This window comes from Drosophila santomea, chromosome 3R (assembly GCF_016746245.2).
Source record: "Drosophila santomea strain STO CAGO 1482 chromosome 3R, Prin_Dsan_1.1, whole genome shotgun sequence".
NCBI lineage: Eukaryota > Metazoa > Arthropoda > Insecta > Diptera > Drosophilidae > Drosophila > Drosophila santomea.
Window position 1 is genome coordinate 23,836,084 of NC_053019.2, and position 13,557 is coordinate 23,849,640.

General features: G+C 46.2%; 5 protein-coding genes across 8 annotated transcripts; 3 read left to right on the forward strand and 2 right to left on the reverse strand.

Annotated features, from left to right (window-relative positions):
• The first annotated feature begins 92 nt into the window (after positions 1-92).
• Positions 93-3,274, forward strand: LOC120454589 (ribonucleoprotein RB97D). 4 transcript variants are annotated; one of them, XR_005616638.1, is made up of 7 exons: positions 93-265; positions 429-658; positions 730-974; positions 1,039-1,761; positions 1,815-1,971; positions 2,157-2,955; positions 3,017-3,274. XR_005616638.1 is itself a non-coding variant. In XM_039640039.1 (6 exons), the coding sequence occupies exons 1-5, from the start codon at positions 185-187 to the stop codon at positions 1,964-1,966; spliced, it is 1,431 nt and encodes a 476-aa protein (XP_039495973.1). In that variant the 5' UTR covers positions 93-184; the 3' UTR covers positions 1,967-1,971; positions 2,157-3,274. The 4 variants fall into 4 exon arrangements, 2 of the variants coding, with proteins under 2 accessions (XP_039495973.1, XP_039495974.1); XR_005616639.1 differs by having other exon boundaries at positions 1,826-1,971; positions 2,157-3,274; XM_039640039.1 differs by having other exon boundaries at positions 2,157-3,274.
• A 538-nt stretch (positions 3,275-3,812) lies between these two features.
• LOC120454591 (SPARC) lies at positions 3,813-6,720 on the forward strand. Its single transcript, XM_039640042.2, has 3 exons — positions 3,813-3,947; positions 5,564-5,743; positions 5,805-6,720. Exons 2-3 carry the CDS (start codon positions 5,582-5,584, stop codon positions 6,555-6,557), a joined length of 915 nt encoding a protein of 304 aa, XP_039495976.1. The 5' UTR covers positions 3,813-3,947; positions 5,564-5,581; the 3' UTR covers positions 6,558-6,720.
• A 267-nt stretch (positions 6,721-6,987) lies between these two features.
• On the reverse strand, positions 6,988-9,054 carry LOC120454594 (histone H2A.v). Its single transcript, XM_039640046.2, has 4 exons — positions 8,864-9,054; positions 8,475-8,552; positions 8,176-8,289; positions 6,988-7,558 (listed from the first exon to the last, which is right to left on the reverse strand). Exons 1-4 carry the CDS (start codon positions 8,864-8,866, stop codon positions 7,328-7,330), a joined length of 426 nt encoding a protein of 141 aa, XP_039495980.1. The 5' UTR covers positions 8,867-9,054; the 3' UTR covers positions 6,988-7,327.
• Positions 9,055-9,891: 837 nt separating this feature from the next.
• LOC120452597 (nucleosomal histone kinase 1) lies at positions 9,892-11,983 on the forward strand. The gene is made up of 2 exons (XM_039636896.2): positions 9,892-10,276; positions 10,333-11,983. Exons 1-2 carry the CDS (start codon positions 10,043-10,045, stop codon positions 11,914-11,916), a joined length of 1,818 nt encoding a protein of 605 aa, XP_039492830.1. The 5' UTR covers positions 9,892-10,042; the 3' UTR covers positions 11,917-11,983.
• On the reverse strand, positions 11,971-13,221 carry LOC120452598 (integrator complex subunit 12). The gene has a single exon (XM_039636897.2). The coding sequence runs from the start codon at positions 13,127-13,129 to the stop codon at positions 12,134-12,136; it is 996 nt and encodes a 331-aa protein (XP_039492831.1). The 5' UTR covers positions 13,130-13,221; the 3' UTR covers positions 11,971-12,133.
• Between the last annotated feature and the right edge of the window lie 336 nt (positions 13,222-13,557).

A 13,557-nucleotide genomic window follows, 5' to 3' on the forward strand; every position in this document is an offset into this window, starting at 1 on the left:
ACCATAAAAGTTTCATAAATTGTCCAATCATTTTCAAGTGCGCATACCCCACATAGTAGGCTATCGATAACATATCAATTCATCGTTGCCTTTACAGTCATCACAATTTTCATTTTCGCTTCGACCTACAACGTGCAACTTGGTTTTTCGTTTGTTAATTTCGGTTGAATTTCGACCTGAATAAATGTCTAAAATGCTGGTGAAGGAAGAGGTCCTATCGGAGGAGTCCTCCGATGTGGTTGTGCTCTCGGAACGCGAGGATGATGTAAGTACTGGCCGTAAAACCAACCGCAACATACACGTACATTTGTGTGCATGTATGCGAGTTGGCGAGTGACGCACCTAAATTGGTTCCCTTGTACACACACACACACACCACCCACTGATGGGCACCCAACCTAACCCACTTTCCACCTCACCACCGGCAGGACATATGCGAGCTGGAGCACTTGCGTAAGCTCTTCATCGGCGGGCTGGCCCCGTACACCACAGAGGACAACTTGAAGGTGTTCTACGGCCAGTGGGGCAAGGTGGTCGATGTTGTGGTGATGCGCGATGCTGCCACCAAGAGATCTCGCGGCTTCGGTTTCATCACCTACACAAAGTCCCTCATGGTGGACAAGGCCCAGGAGAACCGTCCGCACATCATTGACGGCAAGTGAGTATTGCTTTGTGGGGGGTCATTCCGTTTTGAGAATAGATCTATACCATTATGCCTGTCGCTTCCAGAACTGTGGAAGCCAAGCGGGCACTGCCCCGTCCTGAACGCGAATCGCGCGAGACCAATATATCCGTGAAGAAACTGTTTGTGGGCGGTCTCAAGGACAACCACGATGAGGAATGCCTGCGAGAATACTTCCTGCAATTCGGGCATGTGATCTCCGTTAAATTGCTAACTGACAAAACCACTGGAAAGCGTCGGGGCTTCGCCTTCGTCGAGTTTGACGACTACGATGCAGTGGATAAGGCCATCCGTAAGTATATTAACTAAACTGCAACACCGGTAAGATATTGAATGTTCACCTTTCACTTTTTTAGTTAAAAAGCAACATTCGATTAAGTACGTGCACGTGGACGTTAAGAAATCTATCTATAACCTGGAGAAGAAAGACAAACAGCAGCCAGGTGCGTTGGCCAACGGCGTCAAGCCGCCGCTCAATCAGCAACAGCATCAGCAACAACCGGGTCCGCCACAACAACCACACAATGGCAACATGCAGGCACCTGGCTTCCGTCCGCCAGTGCCGCCACCACAGGCAATGCCTCCCTACCAACAGCAGCCACCACCGCCAATAAGCGCTCCACCCCCAAATTACAACTACTGGGGACCACCACCGCCACCTATGCAGTCCTACTACCAGCAGCCACCACCACCGCAGATGAACGGCTGGGGGCCCTATCCGCCGCCACAAAATGGTTGGAATGCACCACCACCTCCACCACCGGGTGCCCAGCAGTGGCACCCCAACCAGTGGGGTTGTCCGCCACCAGTGCAACAGGTGCCGCCGGCTGGGGTAGTGCCACCACCCATGGGTCATAATGGTCCACCGCCGCCAGCTCCAGGCAACTGGAACATGCCGCCACCAGTGCCGGGTGCCGCACCTCCAGCGCACCAGCAGCAGCCGCCGCAACAACAGCAGCCACCACAGCCAAATTTCGGCACTGGCTATCAGCAGAGCTACGGAGGCGGACCATCAAAACACAATACCATGAATGCAAACCGCATGAATCCTTACTCGGCAGCGCCGCCTAACAACTACCGTAAGTGGATTGCACTATAAATGGCCTTTGATTACGAACAGCTACATTTATAGACACTCCTCAGCAGCAAGCGTATCCGGCTTACAACGCCGGACCACCGCCGCCTAATGGAAACGTTCCTCCGTCAACTGGCGCCAAGGCGGTGGGCGTATCCAATGGGTCTGTGGCCACGGGAGGTAGTGCCAATAGCAAATATCGCCGCTAGATCGGGTGAGTAGATGGCGACATATAGTAACCGTACCCGCCATTTGTTGTTTGTTTTAAATGTGGCCTATGCATAAGAGTTACCCCAAATACGTCTTGCCATCCATATACCAATTTCCGGCATTGATGCACTACGTCTGAAGTACGTGTTTATTTATAATTACTAATGTGTAAAATTCTCTTTGATTTAGATGCTCTTTGGGCGGCTAAAGCTCAAGAATCAAGACACTCTTTAATAAGCTCGTTCATAAGCTAGGCCACACTCGCTTAGAGTTACTAAACAGGAAACTTAACGCATTGTCTCTCTATCATAGGACAACTAACTACGATTTTACTCTACACTTAAGCTATACCATTGATAAATCTACGATTGACCTAAGCTATGCAAGACTATATATAAATATTTTATACAACGTATTGTGGGAAGCGAGCTCTTCTCCCAATCGACTTACTTTAGACATAATTTTGGAACTCTAAATCGTAGAACATGCCCAAATACGATATAAAATTACACAAAGCTCTCTATATGAATCCAACTATCTCTCTATCTGTAAAACGAAGTGATGGATCGTGCAAAGGTGGAGGAACAATTGTCAGTCATAATCAATTAATTAGACATAGATCACGGAGCTGTAGCCTGAGCTTATTGGCCCAAAAACAAGTAGTTTAATCGTAGATACCTATGGATTACCTTAACCATTTAAATAAGAAGATACGTCCAACAAGAAAACACAAAAACAACAAAAAATATAAGAATATAAAATTCGAAACGAAAAAAAGTCGGATCACAAATCAAATCAAACGCAGGGCTGGCGGGCGTGGCCTTAACTATTATTGTACACAAGAGATGATATCAAAACAAATGTCAATTTTTACAAGAAGCAAATCGGACACTTATATACTGTAATGACGTTGAAGGTTTCTAATCTAGCCTCCCACGATGTTAATTTATCTATCTCTTAATTTGTATTTCATGACAAACTCGAAAACGTATGTATATATACCAGAAAAAAATGAGACAAAATGCTAAGAAAATGTATATGCTTTTTAGATTAACTAGATTTACGATTTATTCTCGACTCTCTCCTACATTTAAGCTGTAGTGCACGCCAAGGGCTTCGAATTGAATTGATCATGAAATATAATGCAGTATTGAGATATGGGAGGTCTAGTCCACAATTTGCAAGATTCATTTTGGGCTACTAAGCTGCAACATTATCGAGATACAATTTATCACTTAAATGAACTCTATGAAAACCCCTGCCCATATTTATTTTAAATAAATACGAAATAAAAACAACACTATGTATTTGTTTTAGCTGCCGATATGTAAGTCTCCTTCTCTGTAGCGATAGCATATACTATTTACCCAAAGATTTAGTTAACGTAATGCAATTCTAGATACAAACAAATTTCTCTCTTAATTTTAAACATACTCTACTCGTACTCGTATTCGTATTCGTATAAACCAAGCAAACTAAGCCATTAAACGCTTCAGACAAAGTTAATTCGTAAGGTAAGTTAGGAAACGGATCTCATCTAGAATATACTAGAGTTCTTATAAGTGCGCTTAAGTTCCTGTCTTATGTGTAGCATGTCAACCAACATTTATTACGCTTCTCTAAGCAAACCACATGTTTCTTTTCCGAAATGAAAACCCGGAGCAACGCTGGAGTGGCCTGTTCCAAAGGACCAGAGCTTAAGTTTCCCATAGAGTAAGGTAAGTAGCAGAGGTCTTGTTTTAATTTATTTGTTTGGAAATTAACACCAATAAAAAGAGCTACCAAAATCGAGGCAATCAGTGTTTTTATTCCAAGCGAACATGTTGGGAGCCAACACGTTGCAGGCGACCCCAAAACATGGACAATGCTCCACATTGGCGATCCGTAATCATTCCGAAGCTTTTCCACAGGCAAACAGTCGCTTGCCATCCGCCAACGCGATTAGACATTTGAAAGGAAACGCTTTTTATTAGCCGCACAGTGAGTACTCGTTTAGTGAAACAAAGGACGGACTGAGTGTCGTAATCGGATTTAAAACAAGTGTGTGACAAATACAGATACTCGGCTTGTTCCTCAAATTTCTGCAATCTCAGCTTTTGGCTCGCGTTCTTCAAGTTCAATGTTCCCTGCTCATTGGCAAATAGTCGATCAATTGGACTTAATTTTCGATGAAACTGGTCAATTATTTGGCCAGAACGTAGAGTTTTTAGGCACTTTACTAGAATCCCAGAGTTAGGCGTGTGTTTTGCAAGGTCAACTGCGAATTGCACTTCCGCAAATTGAAGGAAATTATTCTGCGTTAGGCCCCATTTCACTCACGATTCATTGGCCCCTTGGACATAAACATTGCATCTTTGGAGGCAGCATCACGTCATTGTTGCTAGTTTCGTCGGTATAATTAAACAGACACAGTTGCAGTTTGCATATATGTATGTGCAGCATGTGGAATGCACTGCGGCAGCATCCCACTCGGATATTCCTGGAAGCCCCCATACCCCATTACCCATTCCCCCTGAGATCGCGTATACATTTCTCAATTGCCAGATACATAGCTGCGCATTTGAGTTGATATTTTGCGCCACAAAAGCGACGATTAAGCACATCTCACATCTTGCTGCCCAAAACGGAAGCGAGCGATCCTGATAAGCGGCGGTGGGGCCAAGTCGCCCGTTGCGATAAGCCAACTGTGTCGTTGGGCAACTAATGTGCCATATTCTATATTCTGTATTCCAAATGACATATGCCATATAGCACATAGCACTAAGATTGAGCATAAAACTGGGGCGACGACTTGAGATGATTACGAAAATTCGGCTTGACTTGAGCCTGTACGTTTAGCAATAGGATTAAGGTCAGCTTTAATCAGGTATATGTTCACATCAACTGGAGCACTTGCATATATAGATGATTTCATCAGCGATTTGGGCAAAAGCTTTGAACGGAACAGTTCAACATGTGTTCAACATGCCCCAAATTCTCATATATTCCCACATATTTCGACTTGCGGTTGCAAAAAGCGAGAAAACTATTTGCATCGGGCACAGGAAATGAAAGGCAAACATTTCAAATTCTGGGATTTCATCCATCACCTGATTTCGCAAAATACTCTCGGTCTGTTTGGAAAACTCCCAACTTCTGCCAACAATAAGTTGCCTTTGTTTTCCAAGCTAAATTGCTCAAAAAAGGAGAATCGCTGCCATCTGTAACTGCGCGCCACATTCGCGCTGACCTTTTGAACCCTGCAGCAGAGACGCGCAAGATTTGTGCGGCTTCTTCAATTGTTTTCAATGAGCAAAAGACGCCGCTCGGGCTGTGGATGTAAAACCACCCCGTAAGGGTGGTGGTTACAAGATCTCCAGCGGAGTGGAGTACAGTAACGCAGCAGTCCGGGGTACAGTCGAAAACCTCCTTGAAACGGAAGTTGGGCCACGACTTCATTTGGGTTTTCCCAATCACTTTATTTATAGTTCCACCCTTGATAGTTGCCAAATATATTGTAAAAAGGGTATATGTTTAAAAGATAGCCAGAAGAACGAGAACTTTGGGTTAGTGAAGCACAATGTGTTTTAAAGGAACATTACTCGAAACCTTTGTAGTTGAGATCGCCAACCAAGATGCGCTCCCTGTGGCTGCTGCTCGGCTTGGGCCTGCTGGCTTTGAGCCACGTCCAGGCCTCCACGGACATTGCCGATGAGCTGCTGGATGAGGACCTCGACCTGTCCGACATCGATGAGAACGAGGAGGAGTTCCTGCGCCTGCTGGAGGAGAAGAACAAGGCATGTGGCCTCTAATCAATTACAAGCGATATACGCTAAATTAACTAAATGCCATTTACAGATCAAGGACATTGAGCGGGAGAACGAGATTGCCACCAAGTTGGCCGAAGTGCAGCACAATCTACTTAATCCCGTCGTTGAGGTCGATCTCTGCGAGACGATGAGCTGCGGTGCCGGTCGCATCTGTCAGATGCACGACGAGAAGCCCAAGTGCGTCTGCATCCCGGAGTGTCCCGAGGAGGTGGACACCCGCCGCCTAGTCTGCACCAACACCAACGAGACCTGGCCGTCGGACTGCTCCGTGTATCAGCAGCGCTGCTGGTGCGACAGTGGTGAGCCCGGTTGCACCAATCCGGATAACGCCCACATGCATATCGACTACTATGGCGCCTGCCACGAGCCCAGATCTTGCGAGGGCGAGGACCTGAAGGACTTCCCCAGGCGCATGCGCGACTGGCTGTTCAACGTGATGCGCGACCTGGCCGAGCGCGATGAGCTGACCGAGCACTACATGCAAATGGAGCTGGAGGCGGAGACCAACAACTCGCGTCGCTGGTCGAACGCTGCCGTTTGGAAGTGGTGCGACTTGGACGGCGACACCGATCGCTCCGTCTCCCGCCACGAGCTTTTCCCCATCCGTGCTCCACTGGTCAGCCTCGAGCACTGCATCGCACCGTTCCTCGAGTCCTGCGACTTCAACAAGGACCATCGCATCACACTGGTGGAGTGGGGCGCCTGCCTGGAGCTGGATCCCGAGGACCTCAAGGAGCGTTGCGACGATGTCCAGCGGGCTCAGCCCCATCTCCTGGGTTAGGGCCAAGGTCCACCTTTCACATTTGTAGATTGCTGCAATAGGTAGTTGCTGCTTGCTTCCTTAATCCAAAAATGTCTACTTTAGCAAGTTTTTTGTGTAAATGCTCGCTGTTTAATGAAATATATGATAACTTCTTTGAAATAATACGCATTTTGAAAAGTCAGTCTATTAATTATTATCATTCGGGTGAAAAGCTACAGTTGTGATTTTTCTCTTTGGGCATTTACACTATTATTGGGTTTACAAACATTGTGGGTTCGAGAGCTAAATGCAATGATTAAAACTGAACTGATTACGCGTTACTGTACTGCTCACAATTAAAAGAAAACTTGTACTTTTTACAGCTGGAATAAATTACCATCTAGTTGCAATACTTTACATTCATCGACACAAGCGTAAACATCTCGTCTGGGTTTTGGAAATAACAGGATTGGCGTTTTTATTATAATTTTTATTAAATTTATTCGTGTAATTACTTTGCTCTAAATTAAGTTTTGTTTTTGTTTCATACTCAACCTCGCCAAGAATGCGTGCGGGTAAATACGTTTTGTGTGTGTTTTCTTTTTTTTGTTTTGTATGTTGTATGCTTGTGAGTGTTGGGAGATGCTAGAATTACATAATTATGTATTACGTTGTATATAAGAAATATGTGCTGGGCGCACAGAAATGATTACAACTCGTCGGTTTGTTAGCTTGTCTCTGCTGAAATCTGAATTAAACATTAGTGTAGCATGTTTCGAAGGCGTCCGAATGCCGGATTGCCGACAAGCTTAATAGGCCTGCGACAGAATGACGTTGCCCTTCCGCTGCGGATCCTGCACCGTATCCTCCTTCTTGCCGATCAGCGACTTGTGTATGTGCGGAATGACACCGCCGCCGGCAATGGTTGCCTTGATCAGGCTGTCCAGCTCCTCGTCTCCGCGAATGGCGAGCTGTAAGTGGCGCGGCGTTATACGTTTCACTTTCAAGTCCTTTGATGCGTTGCCTGCCAACTCCAGAACCTGAAATGGATGCGCAAATCAAAGAAATTAGTTTATTTGTCCAATTTAGAATAAAGTAGAAAAGTAAAGTAGAAAGTAGAAAATAATTTTTGCCACAAGCTACAGCAATTTATTGACATTTACCACTCATTACCAAAACAAACATCGAATTTGCGGCGTAAACAAAACTAAAAGATATTCTTTGGAAATACAAGTTTAAAAAAACATTTAAACAATAGTATATTGTAACAAAAATAAAACGAAAATCAAATGTAAACGTTTTATTCGGAAAAATGGCGGGAAAAGTGTAACTTCCGGAAGTCGTTAAAAAATATCTATCAAAATTTATAAAATCAAGTTACAAAGTTTTTTAATAATGAGGCTCGACCATTTCATAATTAAATTGTAAATTTTCGTCATTCTCAATCCACATAGTGTCAATAAGAAAAGCCGTTTTTCAATTGGAGCGGGAAAATAGGAGTTACTGTACACAATAAGAAAAGTGGATTGAATGTGAACTGCAGGAATTTAGAAGCGAGGGCTATTTCCTAAACATTGAAAATGTCAACAGGAAACTGTAGCTGGAGCGGGAAAAGCGCCGCAAGAGAGAGGCGGGAAAAGTCGACGGACGCACTCACCTCGGCGGTCAGGTATTCCAATATGGCAGCGGAGTAAACGGCTGCAGTGGCTCCGACGCGTCCGTGTGACGTAGTGCGGCTCTTGAGATGGCGATGGATACGACCCACGGGGAACTGTGTGCGGCATAAGGGGAGGATTCCTGTTTAGTTTGTTGGACCGGCGGTTGGGTTGTTTATGTTTTTGTCACCCCCACGTCCGCCGAGAGCAGACACCCTGTTGTGGTGTGGTGGAATATGCTCGCTGGCGAGGTGGGTACCGAAAAGGCGCCAAAAACCGAGGTACAGATTGTAAAACTCACCTGAAGACCCGCGCGCGCCGATCGCGATACCGCCTTCGCCTTGGCCTTTCCTGAATCCTTGCCTGCTTTACCGCCAGCCTGCGAAGAGAACACAGCACAATGCATTTCATAGTACAAAATAATAAAGCGAATGGCAAAAGTCGCAGAAAACACAAAATGGTGGCACCGCTGCCGAAGTGAGGTTACGGCCGATCGCCTTCAGCAGCACAATAACAAATGCCCGCCGATTTCGAGGCTCCTTGTTGTTGCGGCCTACGTGGTTGTCCACTTTCGAGTGCACTGTGTGCGTCTCCCGCAATTCGGAATCCGCATCAATATTTAATTCGCGGGGGGCACGCGCAGTGCGAAAAGCAAGCTGCGCTGCCGCTCAAAATTCGCCGCAATATTACCATTTCTGTTCAATCGATTTTTTCTGCTGCCTGCTAACTGCGCTTGCGAATGGCTGTGGGCACTCTGTGTTTGTAATTGCCGCGATGGGAATGCTTATTTTGTTACAACGCGGAACCGGAGCGTGTGAGTTGTTTCTGCGGAATTCGGTCTCGACTACTTGAAATTTTTTCGGGAAAAAGACGCCGTCAGCGGACGCCAGGGGTGGAGAGAATATAATCGATGTTTGGTTTATCGATATGTGCTCACCCCTAGATGGAAGCTTCCACTTTTGACCGCATACGGTAGAGTGGCGCCATTCGCGGTGCTTAGATATCGTAGAAACTGAATCATTATTTTTATTATGTTAGCTACAACTCCAAAACTTTTCCTACAGCAACACATCACCCAACACGAAAACACAAATCTTTATGAGCAGACTCAGGGTTGGACACTCCAATCTTACAAACGCCCACTGAAAGCCCTCTCCAACATATGCCCTCTTTGCAATCATCATAATTTACGCGTTAAACACATCCTAGTTAACTCTCCTCCCATTTATCTTCATATATCAGTTGCCTTCTATCAATCAGCCCAATAACCGCACTTGCTAACCCAACAAACGATAACATCAACAATATTGTAACATTTTTGTTAAACTCCTACCTAATTCATAAAATATAAAACTATAGTTTCCTCTTTCTCTGTATAAACCATTGTCACCTTAGATGAACGAAAGCCCTTAGCTGCTAATACTCCTAGTTCAAAGTTACCTTATAGTTTTATTCTATAAGTGAGCTTTTAATAAATATACAAGTACATTTTTATATTTTAACGTTGCCTTTCAATCAATCAACCCAATAACCGCACTTGCTAACCCAACAAACGATAATATCAACAAAATTGTTACCTTTATATGTAACCCTATAGTTTTATACTTGAAGTAAGCTTTAAATAAATAAAAAAAAATACATATACATTTTTATATTTCAACGTTTTGATGCCTTGGCAACAAGGTACCAACTCTGGAAATATATTTTTTTGACAAGCAGTTGCGATATATTTTTTAAGCTGCCATTCACCTGACAACCCTGCACGACGCTTCTCCCCGCGCAGATTGGCAACCCTGATGGCCCGGCATTTCGAGCGGAATTTGTGAATCTTGTACTTAGCCACTATTTAACCACGATCTTGCCCAGATTATGCCGCGTGTAGCCAAGCCGAAAGCCGCTGCGCCGGCCAAAAAGGCAGTGCCGGCCAAGAAGGCCAAGAGCAAGTTGTACGCGATGCCGGAGAAGGTGAAGGAGGGCACAGTTTTTACCGATTTGGCCAAGGGCCAGTGGCGCATTGGACCCTCCATCGGAGTTGGAGGATTCGGCGAGATCTACGCCGCTTGCAAAGTGGGGGAAAAGAACTACGATGCGGTGGTGAAATGCGTGAGTAGTGCTCGCTTGCCTTGTTGGAGTTTTCCCATTAAAACCCGTATTTTCAGGAGCCACATGGCAATGGTCCTCTCTTCGTGGAGATGCACTTCTATCTGCGCAACGCCAAGCAGGAGGACATCAAACAGTTCAAGCAGAAGCATGGCCTCAAATCATTGGGCATGCCCTACATACTGGCCAATGGTTCCGTAGAGGTCAATGGTGAAAAGCATCGTTTTATAGTCATGCCGCGCTATGGCAGCGATATCTCCAAGTTTCTGGAGCAGAACGGCAAGCGACTGCCCGAGGGCACTGTCTACCGACTGGCCATTCAGATGCTGGACGTCTATCAGTACATGCACAGCACTGGCTACGTTCACGCCGATCTTAAGGCGGCCAACATACTGCTGGGCCTGGGAAAAGGTGGTGCTGCGCAGGCGTACCTGGTGGATTTCGGTCTGGCCTCACACTTCATCACAGGCGATTTCAAGCCGGACCCTAAGAAGATGCATAATGGCACCATAGAATACACATCCAGGGATGCCCATCTGGGCGTGCCTACCAGACGAGCGGATCTGGAAATTCTCGGTTACAATCTCATCGAGTGGATGGGCGCGGAGTTGCCATGGGTCACGCAGAAACTACTGACTGTACCTCTTAAAGTTCAAAAGGCCAAGGAAGCATTTATGGATAACATAGCAGACAGTCTCAAGACGTTGTTTCCAAAAGGAGTGCCCGCTCCAATTGGGGATTTCATGAAATATGTCTCAAAACTAACACACAACCAGGAGCCGGACTACGATAAGTGCCGCAGTTGGTTCTCAGGAGCGCTCAAACAGTTAAAAATTCCAAACAGCGGAGATCTCGACTTCAAGCTGAAGGCACAGACCAGCAGCAACAATAACCTCAGTCCACCCGGCACGAGCAAAGCAACAGCAGCCAGGAGAGCAAAGAAAATTGATTCGCCAGTCTTGAACTCATCACTAGACGAAGAAATCTCCGCAAGCGAAGAGGATGAAGAGGAAGATAGACCACCTCGCAAGAAGACTGCTAAAAAGGTCTCCCCATCAGCCCGAAACGCCAAAGTTTCGCCCTTGAAGCGAGCAGCTGCTGCCCCTGCCGCAGAGAGCTCACCACCCATCCAGAAGCGCGTCAAGACTGAGCCCAAGTCAACTCCCAGGGAGAGAGCTACACCCAAGGCCAGTCCCAAGCCAAGGAGCACACCGAAGGCCAGTCCCAAGCAGACACCCACTGCAGCGCGGCTCAAGACTCCCAGTGCTGCCAAAATCAATTTCAGCCCGTCTATTTCGCTGCGCGGACGTCCCGGTGGCAAGACCGTGATCAATGATGACCTCACCCCACAGCCGCGTTCCAACAAGACCTACGAGTTTAACTTCGAGCTTGACGTTAGCATGGATGCCAACGTAATTGTGAATGTCAAACGCAAGAAGAGGGCGGATAAAGATAAGTCCGCTGCGGTTGATTCGCGGACACCCTCATCCCGCAGTCTGGCGTCCAGTTTGAAGGAGGAGGGCTCTCCCGCGACCCGAGTAAATCTGCGCAAGGTGAACGGTCATGGCGACGAAGGCGACTTCTCCACATCCGGTCGCAGTCCGCGGACACCAGCGGTCACTGTGCGGAAATACCAGCGATAGGAGTTTTTGTTTTCTGTATTTTTACATTTGTAACCTCTATAATAAAAACTTGAATTATTTTCTTACATTCATATTAGTATTCTGAATTCGGAAGTACATATGTACAAGTACAAATATCATTTATTTGAAATGATTTCTGGTTTAATTTCGAAATCCTTGTTAAACGTTCAGAATCTTATGAATTTCAACTTTATACTTAATTATAAGGAATGCTATATTACTGCTTTGATCTGCGCTTGCTGCTGCTACCGCTTTCGTGATGTTTCGAGGAACTGCTCTTGGAGCTGGACTTGTTGCTGGAGCTGCTGCGTCGCGATGAGGTGGTGCCACTGCCACTGCTGCAGTGCTTCTCCAGGCTGCCGATGGCGCTAAGTGATGGCGCCGTCGTGGATTTGGACGATCGATCTTCTTTATGCGATTTGGACGACGACGAAGAGGATGATTTGTGGCCATGCTTGCTACTGCTACTGCTGCTGGCGTTGGTGGAGCTGCTGGGCTCGGGCCGGTAGAAGGGCGACGAGGAGTTGGAAGAGTTTGATGAGCGCGACGAGGCTGCCGAGGATTTGGCTTTGCTGGTCAATGGCATGGGTTCGTCGGCTATAAAGACAATTGGCGTTACGGCTGCTGCAGAGGATGCTGTCCTCCCACTGCTCGTTGGCTTGTTGCAGCACGTGTCGCACTGCCAGTTCTGCTCCTGGTCATCGGCCGCCTCCTCCTTGGTTATGGGTGGCTTGTGGCACTCCTGATGGTACATGGCGCCGCATTTCGAGCACTCAATTAGCCGGTTGGTGGCCGTGAAAACCATCTCGCCGCACACGCAGCAATTGAGATCGCCAAAGTCGCCGGTGTCTCCGGTATTTACTATTCCCACGGCACTCAGACCGTCATCCGAATCCGCAATGGTGTCCACCGAATCGGAGGGCTCCTTGTCCGGTGAGTTGGTCAAATTAATGATCTCGTCCGCATTGATGGGCTGCTGCGGTGGCGTGGCAGCCCGACCGACAAAGTTGGCCTCATCCTCCAGCATCCGTGGCGTCATGTTGTTGGTTAAACTCTTTTCCGGACCAAAACGAGTCTTCAAAGCCTCGTCCAAAAGCAGACGCAGTTCGGCCGCCGAAGTGGGATTACTGGAGTGCAGCAACTTGATGGCCTTCTTCAGCACAGGATCCACTTCCTGGGCAGCTGCAGCTACGGCGGCTATATTTGCGGCCATCTTAGTTTCGTGTAAATATAGTAAATAACAATATAAATGCAGTTTCTGCACGCGCAACAGCTGTTTTTTGGCCAGTGTAGCCACACTGCCTGCTGAAGCCATTCACTTGGCAACGTGCATTATAAAAAGGCGGGAAAATTGAATTTTAAATTATGTTCTATAAAACAATAAAAATAAAGTTATGGGTTATTTCGCATAATCTGAAGCCTATAAACTACAATGTTACTACATAAGTAATTAAAAATTTTTTTTTGTTAGGTTTTTAAGCTTAGGTATGGTTACGTACTTCTGACAATTGATTAGGTATATCGAGCATTACTTTATTCCATATTATTACGGCATGTTTAATAGTTATAGTTATAGGTAATGGTTATTAGTTTAATAGTACGTATGCATTATGCATTTTCAAAAGCGCAACAGCTGTTTGA

Bases quoted from the DNA above. Each gene is read 5' to 3' on its own strand.
- LOC120454589 (XM_039640039.1), top strand. From the start codon at position 185: ATGTCTAAAATGCTGGTGAAGGAAGAGGTCCTATCGGAGGAGTCCTCC. The intron at 266-428 runs GTAAGTACTGGC...CACCACCGGCAG, and splicing joins TCTCGGAACGCGAGGATGAT to GACATATGCGAGCTGGAGCA. The intron at 659-729 runs GTGAGTATTGCT...TGTCGCTTCCAG, and splicing joins CCGCACATCATTGACGGCAA to AACTGTGGAAGCCAAGCGGG.
- LOC120454591 (XM_039640042.2), top strand. From the start codon at position 5,582: ATGCGCTCCCTGTGGCTGCTGCTCGGCTTGGGCCTGCTGGCTTTGAGC. The intron at 5,744-5,804 runs GCATGTGGCCTC...TGCCATTTACAG, and splicing joins TGCTGGAGGAGAAGAACAAG to ATCAAGGACATTGAGCGGGA.
- LOC120454594 (XM_039640046.2), bottom strand. The intron at 8,290-8,474 runs GTGAGTTTTACA...TGCCGCACACAG, and splicing joins CGGCGCGCGCGGGTCTTCAG to TTCCCCGTGGGTCGTATCCA. The intron at 7,559-8,175 runs GTGAGTGCGTCC...CATCCATTTCAG, and splicing joins TGGAATACCTGACCGCCGAG to GTTCTGGAGTTGGCAGGCAA.
- LOC120452597 (XM_039636896.2), top strand. From the start codon at position 10,043: ATGCCGCGTGTAGCCAAGCCGAAAGCCGCTGCGCCGGCCAAAAAGGCA. The intron at 10,277-10,332 runs GTGAGTAGTGCT...CCGTATTTTCAG, and splicing joins ACGATGCGGTGGTGAAATGC to GAGCCACATGGCAATGGTCC.
- LOC120452598 (XM_039636897.2), bottom strand. From the start codon at position 13,129: ATGGCCGCAAATATAGCCGCCGTAGCTGCAGCTGCCCAGGAAGTGGAT.